General features: G+C 36.4%; 1 protein-coding gene across 1 annotated transcript in view; it reads right to left on the minus strand.

Annotated features, from left to right (window-relative positions):
* The window catches only part of LOC133521319 (ATP-binding cassette sub-family C member Sur), a 33,713-nt gene extending 17,470 nt beyond the window's left edge, over positions 1–16,243 (minus strand). Inside the window, exons 1-5 of the mRNA XM_061856218.1 lie at positions 15,176–16,243; positions 8,364–8,512; positions 7,663–7,823; positions 6,716–6,930; positions 1,101–1,334 (exon numbers count right to left, since the gene is read on the minus strand). Coding sequence (XP_061712202.1) covers positions 1,101–1,334; positions 6,716–6,930; positions 7,663–7,823; positions 8,364–8,500 — 747 coding nt within the window. The 5' untranslated portion in view covers positions 8,501–8,512; positions 15,176–16,243. The remainder of the gene's footprint in view (positions 1–1,100; positions 1,335–6,715; positions 6,931–7,662; positions 7,824–8,363; positions 8,513–15,175) is intronic.
* Positions 16,244–16,290: the final 47 nt, after the last annotated feature.

Genomic DNA, 16,290 nt, shown 5'->3' on the forward strand with positions numbered 1-16,290 from the left:
ATGCGCTTGTGAACGTCAAATAAAGCTACGGCGGCTCTAACCCTACCACCTCTACCGACCCGAGAAGATTTAAATCCTTCCTACTTAAATTGTAGGAGGGTATCCCAATATGGGACCGGCAAGAAACTCGGCGTGACACATCTTTTGAAGACATTACATCTTATAACTAACATGTACACAACACAATAAATAAAAAAGCGGCCAAGTGCGAGTCGGACTCGCCCATGAAGGGTTCCGTACCCTACTAAAAAAACTACTTACTAGATCCCGTTCAAACCAATTTTCGGTGGAAGTTTGCATAGCAATGTATATCATATATTTTTTTTAGATTTTTCATTCTGTTATTTTAGAAGTTACGGGGGGGGGGGGGACACATTTTACCACTTTGGAAGTGTCTCTCGCGCAAACTATTCAGTTTAGAAAAAAATTATATTAGAAACCTCAATATCATTTTTAAAGACCTATCCATAGATACCCCACACGTATGGGTTTGATGAAAAAGATTTTTTAGTTTCAGTTCTAAGTATGGGGAACCCCCAAAATTTATTGTTTTTTTTCTATTTTTGTATAAACATCTTAATGCGGTTCATAGAATACATCTACTTACCAAGTTTGAACAGTATAGCTCTTATAGTTTCGGAAAAAAGTGGCTGTGACATAATCGGACAGACAGACGGACATGACGAATCTATAAGGGTTCCGTTTTTTGCCATTTGGCTACGGAACCCTAAAAATAACATTAGAAACTTCAATATCATTTTTCAAGATCCAAAGATACCCCACACGTATGGGTTTGATGAAATTTTTTTTTTAGTTTCATCAGCTCTAAGTATGGGGAACCCCCAAACTGTATTGTTTTTTTTTCTATTTTTGTGTGAAAATCTTAATGCGGTTCACAGAATACATCTACTTACCAAGTTTCAACATTATAGTTCTTATAGTTTTGGAAAATAGTGGCTGTGACATACGGACGGGTAGACACACAGACATGACGAATCCATAAGGGTTCCGTTTTTTGCCCTTTGGCTACGGAACCCTAAAAATACAATTTAAATTAATATGGAATTTCAAAGAAACAATCATAATATAAGTTAGCTAACCTTCTGACTGTCATGAATCTTCTTAAGCTTATTGTAATGTCTCACTGGTCGTTCGTCCTCCGGTAGTTCTCCTAAGTCCTCTTGCTCCAAAGGTGATTCATATCCTTTGTACAATAGCGAATTGAGCCAATAAAACGATATTTTCGAATAAAAGTGGCTGTCGTTATGCAAGTAACTGATGTCGCTTAAAATATCTGATGAAGATTTTTGAGTATTCTGAAATCGTTTCGAAACCTGAAATAAACATATTAAATTAAAGAGAGATATTTAAAAAAAATCTGAATGGTTCTAGCTCAAATGGCTCAATATGCTAGAGGGCATAATCGCTCAATATGCTAGTATAAATTTTATTTTGACACTTGGAGAGACTTTACACCTCCAAATCTTATTAGTATTAGTACTCTGACATTGGGGACCTTTTACATCTCCAGATTTAATGTATTTTTAAACATAGAGACTATACATCTCTATTGTATTGAAGTAATTATTTATTTTAAGATTATTATAATGTAATGTTTACCCAGGTATTGGCTGTTGTATTTATAAATGTTGTTATGTATTTTTCATGTCACTATATGATGTTACTATAAATGTTTTGTGTTGACGACCGGTCTGGCCTAGTGGGTTGGGTAGTGACCCTGCCTATGAAGCCGATGGTCCCGGGTTCAAATCCTGGTAAGGGCATTTATTCCTGTGATGAGCATGGATATTTGTTCCTGAGTCATGGGTGTTTTCTATGTATTTAATAATATTAATATTTATTAATATTTATAAATTATATATATCGTTGTCTATGTACCCTCAACACAAGCCTTATTGAGCTTACTGTGGGACTTAGTCAATTTGTGTAATAATGTCCTATAATATTTATTTATTTATTTATTTATGTTTTATTGACTTGTAATAGAGCCCTTGAGGCCTACTTGCAGAATAAATTTTTGAATTTTGAATTTTGGCATTTTTGAAAAGTTTAAATATACGACAGTCGTACGAACCCTACATAAGTATACGATACATCTTATACTGGACCACGGGCATCGCCAAGGGGGGCAGCTAGAACAACATTTCTAACTATATGTATGTCCCTCCCTCTCCCCTTGGCCATCGGCCATATGAACTGCCCCCCCCCCCCTCTAGCCTTACCAGCTGGCGACGCCCTTGTACTAGACGCAAATGCTGGTAACAATAACAAGAGCCACCAAGATTTTTTATGTAAAATTTTAAGCTTGGGGCTCTCATCTTTATCTTGATATATATATCATTTAAGCTACTAAACCAAGTTTGGTATTATATTGACATGATTCCGAAGTAAAAAAACATAAAATATAAAGTTTTATTTATAAATCCTCTTCACGCTTAAACCGCTAAACCAATTTAGTTAAAATTTGCTATAGAGATAGTTTGAGCCCCGAGGAATAACATAGTATAGTTTTATCCCAAAAATCATCCCTGAAGGCTGTGAAAAGGGAGGTGGAAGTTTGTATGGGGAATCATTAACTGCTGAACCGATTTTGATGAAATTTGGCATAGAGATTTAATCTCCGAGTCCCAGGGAAGAACAAAGGATAGTTTAATCCCAAAAAATATCTCTTAAAAATTGAAAAGGGAGGTGAAAGTTTGTTTGGGGAATCCACAACCGCTGATCCAATTTAGACATACGTCTTGATTTAGTGGAAAATGATACCAAACTTGACTTAGAACCTAAACTTAAACAATTATTAACCTCAGACGTCGCCGACTTAGATATTTTATTCTAAGACTCAAAACCAGTCAACATTGTCAACAACCCTGTGTGCTTGCAGACAGAGACAGGAGAAAGCCATTAAGTCATGCGCAAAATGCATCAATAAGTCGACGGCTAATAATGGAAGTAGGTTCAAAAGGATTTGCTAGCAAAGATGCTGGCGCCAACCGAGTGTGTCGCAGACGGCGGCTGTCTGGCGGGTGCCCGTTTGACTCTCGGAGCGTTCAGTCTCCATGATAGGTACAATAATTGTAGCAGAAAAAATCTAATGAATCATATGTCTGTTGAGTAAAAGGTGTAAAGCGTTGACTTATGAATAGTTTTATTTTTCAACGATGCAATTGTTTTATCGCTCACATCGTTTCATCATCATATTAAACACTCATATGTATTTATTTTAACGTCTAAATAATTTGCGCTGCGCGTTGATTTTATAAATGATAAAATATGAAGTAGCATATTTTTTCCTATAACATTTTGAAAACTTCTTTAAAGTTTATTTATTGTTGCCAAGAAATTAGGTACCTATATCTATTTAAATACTTTCCCTCTATATTTTCGAATTTGATAAAGTTGGGTTATTTTTGTATTCCTAAACTTTAAATAGCTAGTTACAATGATGATGTTTAATTTTACTTAGTACCTACCTTTGTAATATACCGATTCAGGGATTGCCTAATAAAATACTATTTGTGTAATTTAACCTACGGCCTACCAACTTCCAACCTATCATATATACATGTATACGGACAGATATAGGGACGTTCTTACACAAACTGACCCACGGTAAGCTCAAGAAGGCTTGTGTTGTGGGTACTCAAACAGCGATATATATAATATACAAATACTTAAATACATAGGACACATCCATGACTCATCAACAAATACCTGGGGGCCAATTTTTGAATTACGAGTGCTGGATTTCGTGTAATTCCCTTCAATTTATCTCCACTATTAGGCATTTAAATTCTACTAATATAATTGAAAACGAGTGGTCAATACCACAAGATTCCCAATTTCTATTCCACAGATTTTCGAGTGACGAATTCGAGCGCTCGTAATTCAAAAATCGGCCCCCTATGCTCATCATCATACAAACACATGCCCTTACCGGTATTCGAAACCAGGACCATCGGCTTCGTAGGCCAGAGCGGTCGTCGTTATAATAATAGATCGAAATACCTATCTAGTTTTGTTTATTCATGCAAAAAGTTAATTAAGCGCGTCAACTCGTTCAGCTTAGCGTGACTCGGGCACTATCCTAACTAGATAAGCGACATAATTCCACTTAATGGGATGAGTGAGTCCCTGTACGAGTACGTGGCAGGCATTATTAAGTGCATAGCCGGGTCTTAGCTTGACTAATCGCTCTAGGACGCTGACTTGACTGTTAGGATACCGTTGAGCTTAGATGAAACAAATTAATAACATTAATGTTGGTTGAACGTTCTCCTGAGACAATCAATTGAGTCTAGTGTCGCTAATTGTATTTCCCACAGTTAAATATATGCCTTTAAATTAATTAAAAAAAATAATTAAAATTCGTTTATTTCGAGTAACATAATAATGACTCATACATATTAATTTGGAACACTAGACTTAAACACTATTCTACAAATACGAGTACACATGCATTAATACAAGAAAATAAAAGTTTTTTAACGCATCAAGTGGTTAACACATTGACAGTTTTAGTTAACAGTAACTTTAGGCCTACATATTATACGTATTACCTATAGGTAATACGTTATAAATGTTACAATACTACTTACACTTGTATTGAAGTCGATAGCCATATTCGTATTTCTGTGGTAGCCATGTATAGAAGAGTGGGGGAATTGGGAACGGCGGGTAATTAGAATTGCACAAAAAATTCTTAAGTATGTTTAACATTAAGTAAGTAAGATTCGGAAGCTACGCACATGTGGTCACAATTAATCCAACATAATATTTTCAACTGTTATATATTGGAACGGCAATGTTTTTGATTTCGTCCGAACTAAGTATGATAACGTTTATTTAAGTTATGAAATTATTAAAACGTTTATTTAAAAATTAAATAGGCAGACTAACGGTTAGCATAAAAAATGATTCAATTGGTGACATTTTTATATCTTTTTAAATCCTATGAAGTTAAGTGTCAAAAGCCAATTCCCCCACTTTCTCCTAAGTACCTACTTAATCAGGTCTTACAAATCGACTTTCTATTGCTTCCAATTGGAAATCGAAGTTAACAATTAACATTATGTTAGCTGTAAAGCAAAAAAAAAAACTTAAATGCGTATTACATTTTAATTCACAGCCTATTGGTTTCCTTGGGAGACAATTATTTACCTATGCGTCAGGCGATATTTATTAGAAATAATCTAGATAAACATTTTCTATGTAAGTAAACTGCATCGATGTTATATTTATGTGGTATGCAGCGACAGTGTTTGCGTCGGTAATTAAAACTCGGGAAGAGAACATAATTCTCCGTTGTTAATCTCGAGCGAGCACGCATGAAGCGTAACGTGTAGTGTTTGTTTTAATCGCCTTCATCGGACAAAATACTAGATTAGGCTGAATAAACCATACCATTTGAAATAAATCAAATACAAAATTCATTTACATACTCGATAGTCTCGATATCAATTTGATACATGAAAGTGAGGATTAAGTACCTACATCATATCATATGTATTCGTGAAATGCACATGAGGTATCGTCAATCTTATGATTAAAACTTGACATCTAATTGTAAAGGTTGAAACTTATCATAAATAAGTTTTTGCTAAGCTTGTACCTATAAAGTTATTATAAATGGGTTTTCATATATGTATGAAGTGAAGCTTACTTATTTCTCTATAGTATAGGTACCTACCCTACCTACATCAATCAATTTTTCGTGTTATGGCTCCATCAAGGTGTTGATGATTCTGCCAATGACCCTACCTACATCAACGCGCATAAAAACCTAACGTGACATTCGAAAACTTTAGCATTTGTTTATCATATCGCGCAAAAAAAATTCAAGTTCAATTCAAACTAATTTTCCAATGCCACTTCTATCTATGTATCACGTGATACGACTTCGGCAAAAATAATATGTATATAATCAAAATAATTATTAATTATTTCGAATTTAAAGGACGTATTATACTCGTATGGGTGAAATGCAAAAACCAGTTTAGCGGTGCATATTTTGAGCATGAGCAAGGAGAAACTACTGTAAGCAGAGCCATTATGAGTACATCAATAAAACACCTATAAAACCATATACACGCGGGGCGGGAGTAACAAGTGGCAGGCAAATGTACTTTTCATGTGCAAATTAATTGTGGTAGGGTGTTTTTAGGTCAATGGCGGTGGGTCCCGCTGTAAATGTGTGTCGCCGCGTTTGAAAAGCCGCATAGACATTCCTCTGCGCTACAGCTAAAATGATATGCCAACACGCATTATAATTCTCATCAAGCTATTATACTGCCGTTCCACTTTCCGTTTACATATATCGCATACTTGTTGATAAGAATCTTAAAAGCGGTGTAATGAGTATTGGAATTAGGTACGTTTGTTTATTTTTGAGAAACCATTCAGCTGCTTGAGTTGATCATCGACATTTTGAAAAGGCATTAGTTAAATTAAATTAAACATCATGCTTATGTATAGTCAGCAAAGCCATTAGCTTCGCACACCGACATACAAAGTATGCTAATAACTTTGCTAACTGTACCTAAAATATACCAGTTATAAAAGGCCTATATAGACAATAAATTTAATTTATTGCCATTATCAGACCATATGAATATATCAGAAAGCAGCCAATTTATTCGCTTGTAAGTACCTTTAGTAATTAGAATATACGCCAAGGTAAAAATCTCGTAACACATACCTCGTCATAAAAACAAACGCAATCAACTCCAGCCATTATAATCGCCATGAGCAAGGTGACTGCATGGATATAGATTTCTATTTGGTTTGGCGCGAGGCCCGTCTCGAGTTGTTGCCACATGACGGCTGCCGTGGAGACTGCGGTGAGGAGCCAGTATATGGCGAGATAGAGCAAGGAAGCTGCCGATCGCCGGGTCCAGAGGGCCACGTGGAGTGCTACGGTGGAATGAAAGAGTGTATCATTTATTTTATAATGTACTAAATGGAACAGTTTCAATATAATATAAATATTTAAATGACACGTGGAAATATTCACTGTCTCGGGCGAGACTACCGGCTCCAGGTCCGGCCCGCCGCTCGTATTGATATACCAAGACCTACCCGTTGACAACGAAAATTTCCACCATATCCTTATAACTAATTTTATTATTTTTTGCCTTTATTAGTTCTTTGATTTATATCAAATTTATAATATATACATACCTATGTAAAGTAAATATGGCATAATAGTCAAACTTAAAGAACAGTCCCAACGGGAAGAAAGCATGAAACTTGGCGTGCATTATGTAAAAAATAGAAGTGAAAATAAGTGTTCAAGTGGATTTATCCTCCCCTCTTCCCTCACTTTTGTGTCTCAATTTCTAGTATTTGATCGTTTTTAGAAAAATAGTTTTGAAATATTTTAGCGAAATGAGCCAGACTATAAGCAATTTCTTTGTGACCCACGGTTTCATTTAGTTTCTGTAACCACTTTTATAATGTTAATTTTAAGTAACTTAAGGTAGGTAATTAAAACGCACTCTTAATTATTGTAATACCGAAAATCCCAATTATAGAAATAGAAAATTATGTACTTATAATCGTTCAAAAACCCTCGAAAGCTGAATGACTTCCACTTCCACAATAGTCATCTATAGTAATATTAGTAATGTTTTATATGCCACTAACCCGCAGCGGAAAGCCAGGCTAGAGGGGCCAGGAGGGCAGCAGTAAGAGGGACCACGAGACCCGGCCTCAGCCCCGCAGCCGCTGCTCCAAGGATCATCGCGACACCCAGCACCAAACTTGCGGCACCTCGCACGTTCTGGCCTCGCCATCGTTTGGGGCTCCTGTACGTAAGTCAATTGGAAAGTTATAAAATAACGTGGTTGTCAAGAACAAGGATTGCCTAACAAGTACTGTTGGCGTTGGCACGCACAGCAGCGTGGGCAACTATAGCATAAGGTATAAAGTAAAGCCACAGGGTGGGCGTCAGCCAACAGTGCTAGGGGTTAAGAGACCCCTCTCAAGAAGAGCTCTCAGTTGTCGCAACAAATATGACCGGACACTAACACTCATGTATCCTAGGGCCCAGCCTAAAGTTCTGACCTGGGTGCGTATAGACAACATGCATGCCAATCGTTAACGCTCCGTAGCGTAGCGTAATAGTTATCTGAGATATCTCTCCCTATCACTCTTCTATATAAGTGCGACTGAGACAGTTGCGTTTCGTTCGCTACGCAGCGTAAGCGATTGGCATCTTGTCTATACACTATATTGTTAGGAGATTGTGCAGCAGCATTTGGTATACCGTTATACCAGCAGCATAATGTATGAGAGCGGGACAAAGGTACTCGTGTCTCGAAGGATTCAAGCCTACATTGTCTAACCTGTGTTGTGATGGCTTCGCGCAGCAACATATTAGCGCAGTGGAGATGGTCGCGCAGTATAGGTGTAACGCGTGCAGCGCAGCGGAGAGAGCGCGCGCGGCGCACGCTCCGTCGCCCCGCTCGCACACTGCCTCCATGCTGCCGCCAGCCTGCAAGTAGAATTTGGTATGGTTTATTCGGAACGAAACGGAATAAATATACAGTGTTTTTATTGAATTCCTTTAAATCCGGGGTATTTGTAGGGTAAGTACGTTTAAAGAAACTTAATGGCATAGTAAATAAATAAAAATTAAATAATAATATACCTATATATATATATTTATACCAAAAGTAATTAAATGTTGCATATAGCGTTGTTGTAACACGGGAATTACATTTAATTCAACCAAACAATTGAAAACTGTGACATATCAATGTCATTTCAAACATCGATCGTCCGAGGTAGTACTTACATTTAGTAGCAAATGTATACACTCGTACTAAACACTAATCAATATGTAAACAGGCCATAAGGCAAGTGTATACGCTCATAAGAGCGTTGTAGAATAAAAATAAATTATTGATTATCTCCGAAATGGAGTTAATTAGAATACCGGTGTCTTTGAGAAAGTTATTTAATTTAAGCCCAGGAATTTACCCACGAAATTAACGAAAAAAAACACGGTGTATATATGTAAAGTATATACATATTGTAATCTACTAACACATAACACTTAGTTTCATAAGAATATAACATTATACTAACATAATATGGGCTTCGTGCCTAAAATAAAATATTGAATTGAATTGAATAAGCTTACCTCAGTAATAGGAGTATGTACAACTAACTAAACACAAAGATCGGCATAAATATATTATATTTACTAAAGATAGGCAATGCTCACAAGCTCGGTAGAGCCCGCGTAATATTAATGGTGACACAAAGACAACGTCGTCTTCAAAACGCCGGAGGTAATTTTTAATGCTTAACTATATGCGATTGGTTCAGTTTTTCTTAGGTTAAGACATAGAAAAGCTTAATTTCCTAAATCCTAGGCATCTTTTCTCTATCTTCTGATGACAGTGTGAATATCGAAGTCGTTTGTTTGTTTGTAACGCGATGGCAAAGAGCACTCTCTCTTGAAGTCTATTGTAACGACAACGATGTCCCGTTTGATAGGAATAGGTAGTTGAACTCGAAACGACCTGTTATAAACATAGCAATTAAGCACGCGGCGGTTCCTAACTGCATTACTTTATAACTATTAACGTTTTCCTAACTTCTTTTACCCTGGAATTAAGTTTGATTAATGCCCGCTCCGTCTAGTGACTGCTTTAATATGTATTTTTATAATGGAGATAATGTGATGTCTGCCCTGCCGTTTATACAAGGGGTCTCATTATTGGCCAGCGCCAGCCCAACAAGCACGGGAACTGCTTCAAATTACATAAATATATTAAATATTATTAAATATTATTATAGGACATTATTACACAAATTGACTAAGTCCCACAGTAAGCTCAATAAGGCTTGTGTTGAGGGTATTTAGACAACGATATATATTATATATAAATATTTATAAATACTTAAATACATAGAAAACACCCATGACTCAGGAACAAATATCCATGCTCATCACACGAATAAATGCCCTTACCAGGATTTGAACCCGGGACCATCAGCTTCGTAGGCAGGGTCACTACCCACTAGGCCAAACCGGTCGTCTAACACACATCAGTAATAAAAGTAAAATAAAAAATTTGAAAGACCCCCCAACACAAAAAATAAACTCTATAAACGAACAAATAATATTTTAAACCTATTATAATTATTATCGTCACATATATTATGTAAGTTCAAATTTTTTTATTTTCCAAGCGGCGTCGCGTCGGTTGACCCTGTCTTTTTGCGTCGGGGGTTAAAAAGTTGCACGGTTCTCGAGTTAAATTCATTAAATCAAACACACTTCGACAATATCAATAGGGAGTATTACTGCAATGTTATGTCGCCAGAGAGCAGCACTATCACATCACATAAACCATAGAGTAACTTATACATACTGTGCCTTAAATAGTTATTTGAGAAGTTTTCACTATAACATTGATGCATCAAGGCGGTTTATTTACAGAGATTTACCGCAAAACGCGAAAATCGCAATTTAGTTATCTGCTTCTTCATCGCTCGAATATTGCATGAGTGATAGAAAGGTTAATAACGAAATTTCGAATTTCTTGTTTCCCGTTAGACCCTCAAATTGCGATGGATTGGGGTAGTGGCGCCCCCTACGCAGAGTTTAGCGTAATATTCCCTAGGCATTTGTAAAAAAACTTCGAAAATTAAAATAAAACAAGATCCAATGAAGTTTGGCCAAAACTATAAAACATAAAATAATAACTTATAATATGTAGGTATAAGTATATTGAATATGAAAGGCCGTTGCGATTTATCACGAAGACAAACGGCGACATTAGTCAAGCATCTTCCTTATTATTCACAAGAATAAGCTGGTAATTCTCATGCTATTTATTTTAAATATTATACCCAGTCATTTGTAGTCTCTCTGAACATACGAGTACTTCCTGGGGAACTGGATATACTTCATATCGAATAGATATAAGTAATTAATTAATTATCTAGTGATGTGGGTAAGTAGGTATATTTAAAATGTGGTGTTATCGTTGCGATTAGATGGGTTTATATGGCTGCTTTCACCTTGCTCCCTCTAGCACGTAACGAAACATAAATACCTAAAGCCACGTATTAACTACTAGCTGTTGCCTTGTCCGTGTGGATTTATTTCCCGAAATATACTTTCAACCCCTTTTTAACCCATTAGGGGCTGAATTTTCAAAAGTCCAAAATTTATTTTTTGTACTTTCTAATATTTTCTCTCTCTCTCTATTGAAATGGTTCCCGTTACAAACCTTCAACCCCTTTTTAACACTATTAGGGAATGATTTTCAAAAACGCTGAAATTACTTTTCTTCTATTTTCACCGTTACATGTGTTACAACCGATCACGGTATGGGGACGGTTGCACACTAATTGAAAAATGAAAAGTTGACGGAAAACTATTGAAAATAGAATATTCATTTTAAATTAAACGTTAACCCAAAAGAATATCCGTCAGTGTATAATATTTTCTTTCATTCTTAGAGCTGAGATATTAACATTTACATCAGCGATCGAAATGAAATTGTTACAACCGTACCCAGCCTACCCTATGTACATATGCCTACACTCTTCATTGTTTATCTGAAGCACTATGCGACGTAGTCCAGTTACGCAGGATGGACGCATGTCGATTTATATGTGCCGTCTGACAGCGCCGAATGGACGCGCTTTGTGTAAATTAGAAGTTTTGTTTGATGCGATAATTTCTGTCTGGGAAATGCGGTTTCATAATATTTACCTTCTAAGTTCCGGCATACGTATACTTAGGGATAAGGAATAAGGATAGCTTCCTGCTCCTTTGCCAAATATTAAGAGCAAAGATATTCACAAATAACGTTATCTATGTCCAGGAAAAAAACGCATGCCTACTTAGCCACTTTGAAGTGGCCCATTACACTATTATAGGAATTACTTATTTCTATAGGTAGGGCGATGCCGTTCAATGAATATGAAATATGAATTAAATTAATCTGAGAGGAAAACATTCGGTTCGTGTAAACAAGGTGACGACAAACTACTTAGTTAAGACGAAAGTGCGAAATTGCCTTTTCATACAAACGTACTTAGTCCTCATTTTCCTCTGTGGATATTAACATTATTGAAAAGTAAATATTATACTGGGTGACTGGTAATTCGTCGTATTCCTTCAAGGGGGTTATTCTACAGCTTATTTGGAGTGATTAAAGTCCAGTCAACCAGGGGTCAAAACTCATTGGTTTTCAAGTTATTCAAGATTTTTACAAAAACTTCTGACTTCAGATGCTTTTAATTGCAAAATTTTGATATGTTTTGTACTTTTTTTATTATTTTACGTAATCAGTGATTCATTGGCTATTCGGAAAATCTTTTTTTTATTTGAAAAATACGTAATTTAAAAAAAAATACTAGTTTTAGGTCAAAAAGCGGGTATTTATTAAAAAAATCTAAAATCTTGAATAACTTGAAAACCAATGAGTTTTGACCCCTGGTTGACTGGACTTAAATCACTCCAAATAAGCTGTAGAATAACCCCTTGAATGGGAACCCCCTGTATTTTGATCTTGTATGGAAAAATGAGAAAACGGCTAGGTATCCACCCATTTTGTACAGATGTCAACTTATTTAACTGTAAGATTTAAAAAGAGAACTATAGGATTACCTTTTATCTTTAACTGAACTTTGTTTCAACGTCTTACGAGCTGTATTCCCATACAAAATCGACGTGGGCAATGTTGGCGAAACTTCAGATAACTTTACCCGCCCTCAAAATTGCCAAAAAAGTGGGTTGAATGATGATATGATGACGGTTTGTTTAGAATAAGAAATTTGAGAGAATCTTATCTCTTTGTAAGGTAAAATAGATGTAAGGTAGAAGTACTAGTGCTCGACGCTGCACTAGTACTCGACATGGGCACTTTATGTCAAAGTGACAAGGATTAAGTTCGAATACAGAAAAATCTTCGTTGTTCAAATTTAGCCTATATTTCTATGAAATAAAGTGCCCATGTCGGTGACTAGTGCAGCGTCGAACACTAGTAGGTACTTCTACCTTATGTTCTCGTTCTCACTTTAAATAAATACAAAACTGTCCCAGCTTAGTACGAGTATACCTAGCCATACGTACAGGTTTATGGCGCTGGCTGTGTGAACGACGTTACCGCGCCTACTTACGAGTAACAGGAAGACATTGCATATTAAAGTCCGTATTCAATGATTTTGCATCCATTTTATGGACCTATGAATAGGTAGATATATCTAATTACTACAGCAGACATGACTTGCAAATTAAACAAACAAACTTAACGCCAATTTCACAAGATTGCAAGATTTTTTTTATTTTTTTTGCAAGATTTTGCTTTTTCTCAATACGACATACTTATCTGATAATTATCACAGGAGGTGATTCAGTTCAGTATTTTATCCTTAAGGTGCCGTAGGTTCAGCGAGCAGAGTTTTTGATAAATCGTATCGCGTTTTTAGATAACAATTTAATACGGTTGCCAAAAATTTAATTAGCAATCTTGAACCGCGAACCACGAACATAGGTCTAAAACGGATTTTAAAAATTCGAAACAATTTTAATTGCACAAAAGATAAAAGGATAAAAATTGCTTCTAAAAATGCGCAATTTAAGTTTTGAGGGAAATCAGCGATTACTTTTTTCTTTTTTAAAACTTACAACAAATTAAAATTCCAAAACATGAATCCACGGTCCCGAGCACGCACGCACGGCGCGCACGCTCACTGAGACTGAGAGAAGAGAAGAACACGAACTTTAGGGGCCTTAATGTACGGATTTTTAAAAATTCGTTGCCATAAAATTTGTAAGCTGGTCTAAGTGATGAATCATACCCAAAAATTATAATGAGTAAGTATTAGGTACCTCTTACTTGGTACAACCTGACAAACCAACAACAAGGGTAATATTATTATGATTGTGCCCGTGGAGTAAGATTCAAAGGCATCTCGTCGGTAAGGTTGTTCGTCTTAGACCTTGTATTGACCGTCAAAGAGATTTAATTAAAATCTAACTTGAGCTTATTCTTAGCAAAAAATCTGTAAATACATATACCTACGTAGATACTTGCGTATTTGCACATGAAATAAAATAATTTTCTTGCTATCGACATCTCTCGTGATGAGTAGTATTTTTAATACCTACTTCAAATCTACTATTTACCATATCTACTTAATCGGTCCCTCATCTTGAACATGTACAAATATAACAAATAAAAACCTTTTACCTAAAACGATGATTTAATTGATTAATTTGTATAATATAGAAAGTGAAGTGAAGTGGAGTGTTTTACCTTCTTTGTAAAAAAAATATTACTTTACCTATATAAAGTCCACACTCAAAATCCACGCAATTATCAACCGGGATGTACTTAACTCAAGCCCTTTAATGACAACACTTACCTTATCATTAACTATGACTGTTAAGATCTAAACTAGATGTTGCTTTCTTGTAAGGGGACTAATAATTGTAAACAATAGGTATGTACAACTTAGTGACGACTGATGAGAATCCGACCTTCCTGTAGTAAAAGGTGACAGGTATCTTCTCGTGTCATGGCTTAATGATTCAATAGTGGGAAAATCAGCTGAGTTCAGAGCTCTCTCCGGAAGCGGGCCTAACTGTAAACCATCGCCATATGAATATAGCGAATGAATTGCCAAATTACAACAGTTTTTTATCATGTTATGCAAATGAAAGGGCAAACTGTTAGACTTATTTTGTACAAGCGATCTCATTTTCTACACAATAATGACACTAAATGAAACTTTTCTTATTTGTGTTACAACTCTAACAAAACAACGTTTAACCGGAATTGTGATTAAGGAAGAGATATACTTACCGAGTACAAGTAGGTAAATATAGGTACCAAATTTGCTACTTGATTAGCGTTTTTTGGCAATTGATGTGATGAAGGTATCATTCATACTCGTAATGCTCGAAATATAATTATTCTATCCTTCTGTTAATTTCTATCTTTCAATTCAATTTGCTAACTGTACTTATTCGCAGTTAGTATTAAGATAGTAGTAGTTTAATGTAACTATAAGCGTATGTCATGTGTGATCAAATTCATAAAATAAACCTTGTAGTATTTCATAAGTTTTACTGTAGCGTTTTCCCTGGGCCGCGATGTTGTTATCACAACCAAAACAAACTCACCTAAAACTAAACAACTTTTAACAACACTGCCGGAACGATTCAACTCACTGCACTCTCATTTTTGTAATACGTTCCATTGCATACGGATGCCGATGTTCATGTTCATTCAGTTAGCATTGTGCGGTTTGTGTATATTCGTCGGTGGATTAAACGCGGCGGAGGAACATCGGTACTCGCGGCGCCGGTTGCTGTGTGACTGAGTAGTGAGTTGAGTAGCCGCCAGTTTGCATGCGTGTGAGGGACCGACGCGTCACGGCGACTCCGCGTCGCCGCCGCCGCAGCCGCTAGCGTGGATGCAGTGACCGACCTACCAGCGCAACCAACGATTTATATAGTTCACTATAACTGGTTGTTTTTCTAGTGCACTTTCATGCATAATGCAGCCGGCACAGGTAGATGCTCGGAGTTGCGTGCTCCTCTCATGTATAATAAATTTTACAACCGCAAATCTTTTGCATAGCTACTTTCTTCGTTATAACTTTGCAAGCACCTAAAGATTTGTTGAAAAAACAATTTGTTTCCCTTTATTGGTCATGATGCGATGAAACTGGAACTGGACGGAATTTAATAACGCAGGAAGGGAAAACAAACACCGGTTTGTTTGCCAATGACGCAATCATGTGAGTAAACTGAAACAGATGTGTGCCATCGATACAGATTCTTGACCCAAAACAGATAGATGCGTTACAAAGGTTTATCATAAAGTCGGCAGCATATATGTGTTACAGGTACATACAATGTGTGTAATGTTGGTCAGCTGGGTCGCATTAAGCCAATGTCATGGTGCGGCAGGTTTTTGTCCGTGGTCGGTGAAGGGCATGCGGTGCGGCGCTATTAGCACAGGTTTTCCGCCTATTGACCTGCATTCTCGCGCTGCACCGGCTTTCCTTCGACTCTTGCTTTGTTTTCAAAGCTGCCGGGAGCATTTTGTATATCTCGGTGAACGTATTATAGGACCGAGATTGACAGTTAGCAATTTTGTACGCACAAAATCAGAAACAAGCGCAGTTCATGAAGCCCAAGGTTTTTTTTTATCACATTTTAGCGGTCTTAGATGAAAACACAAATAAAACTTGGGTTCGGTTTGATACATATGGACTTTGTTCGAAATCAGT

This window comes from Cydia pomonella, chromosome 9, assembly GCF_033807575.1.
Source record: "Cydia pomonella isolate Wapato2018A chromosome 9, ilCydPomo1, whole genome shotgun sequence".
NCBI lineage: Eukaryota > Metazoa > Arthropoda > Insecta > Lepidoptera > Tortricidae > Cydia > Cydia pomonella.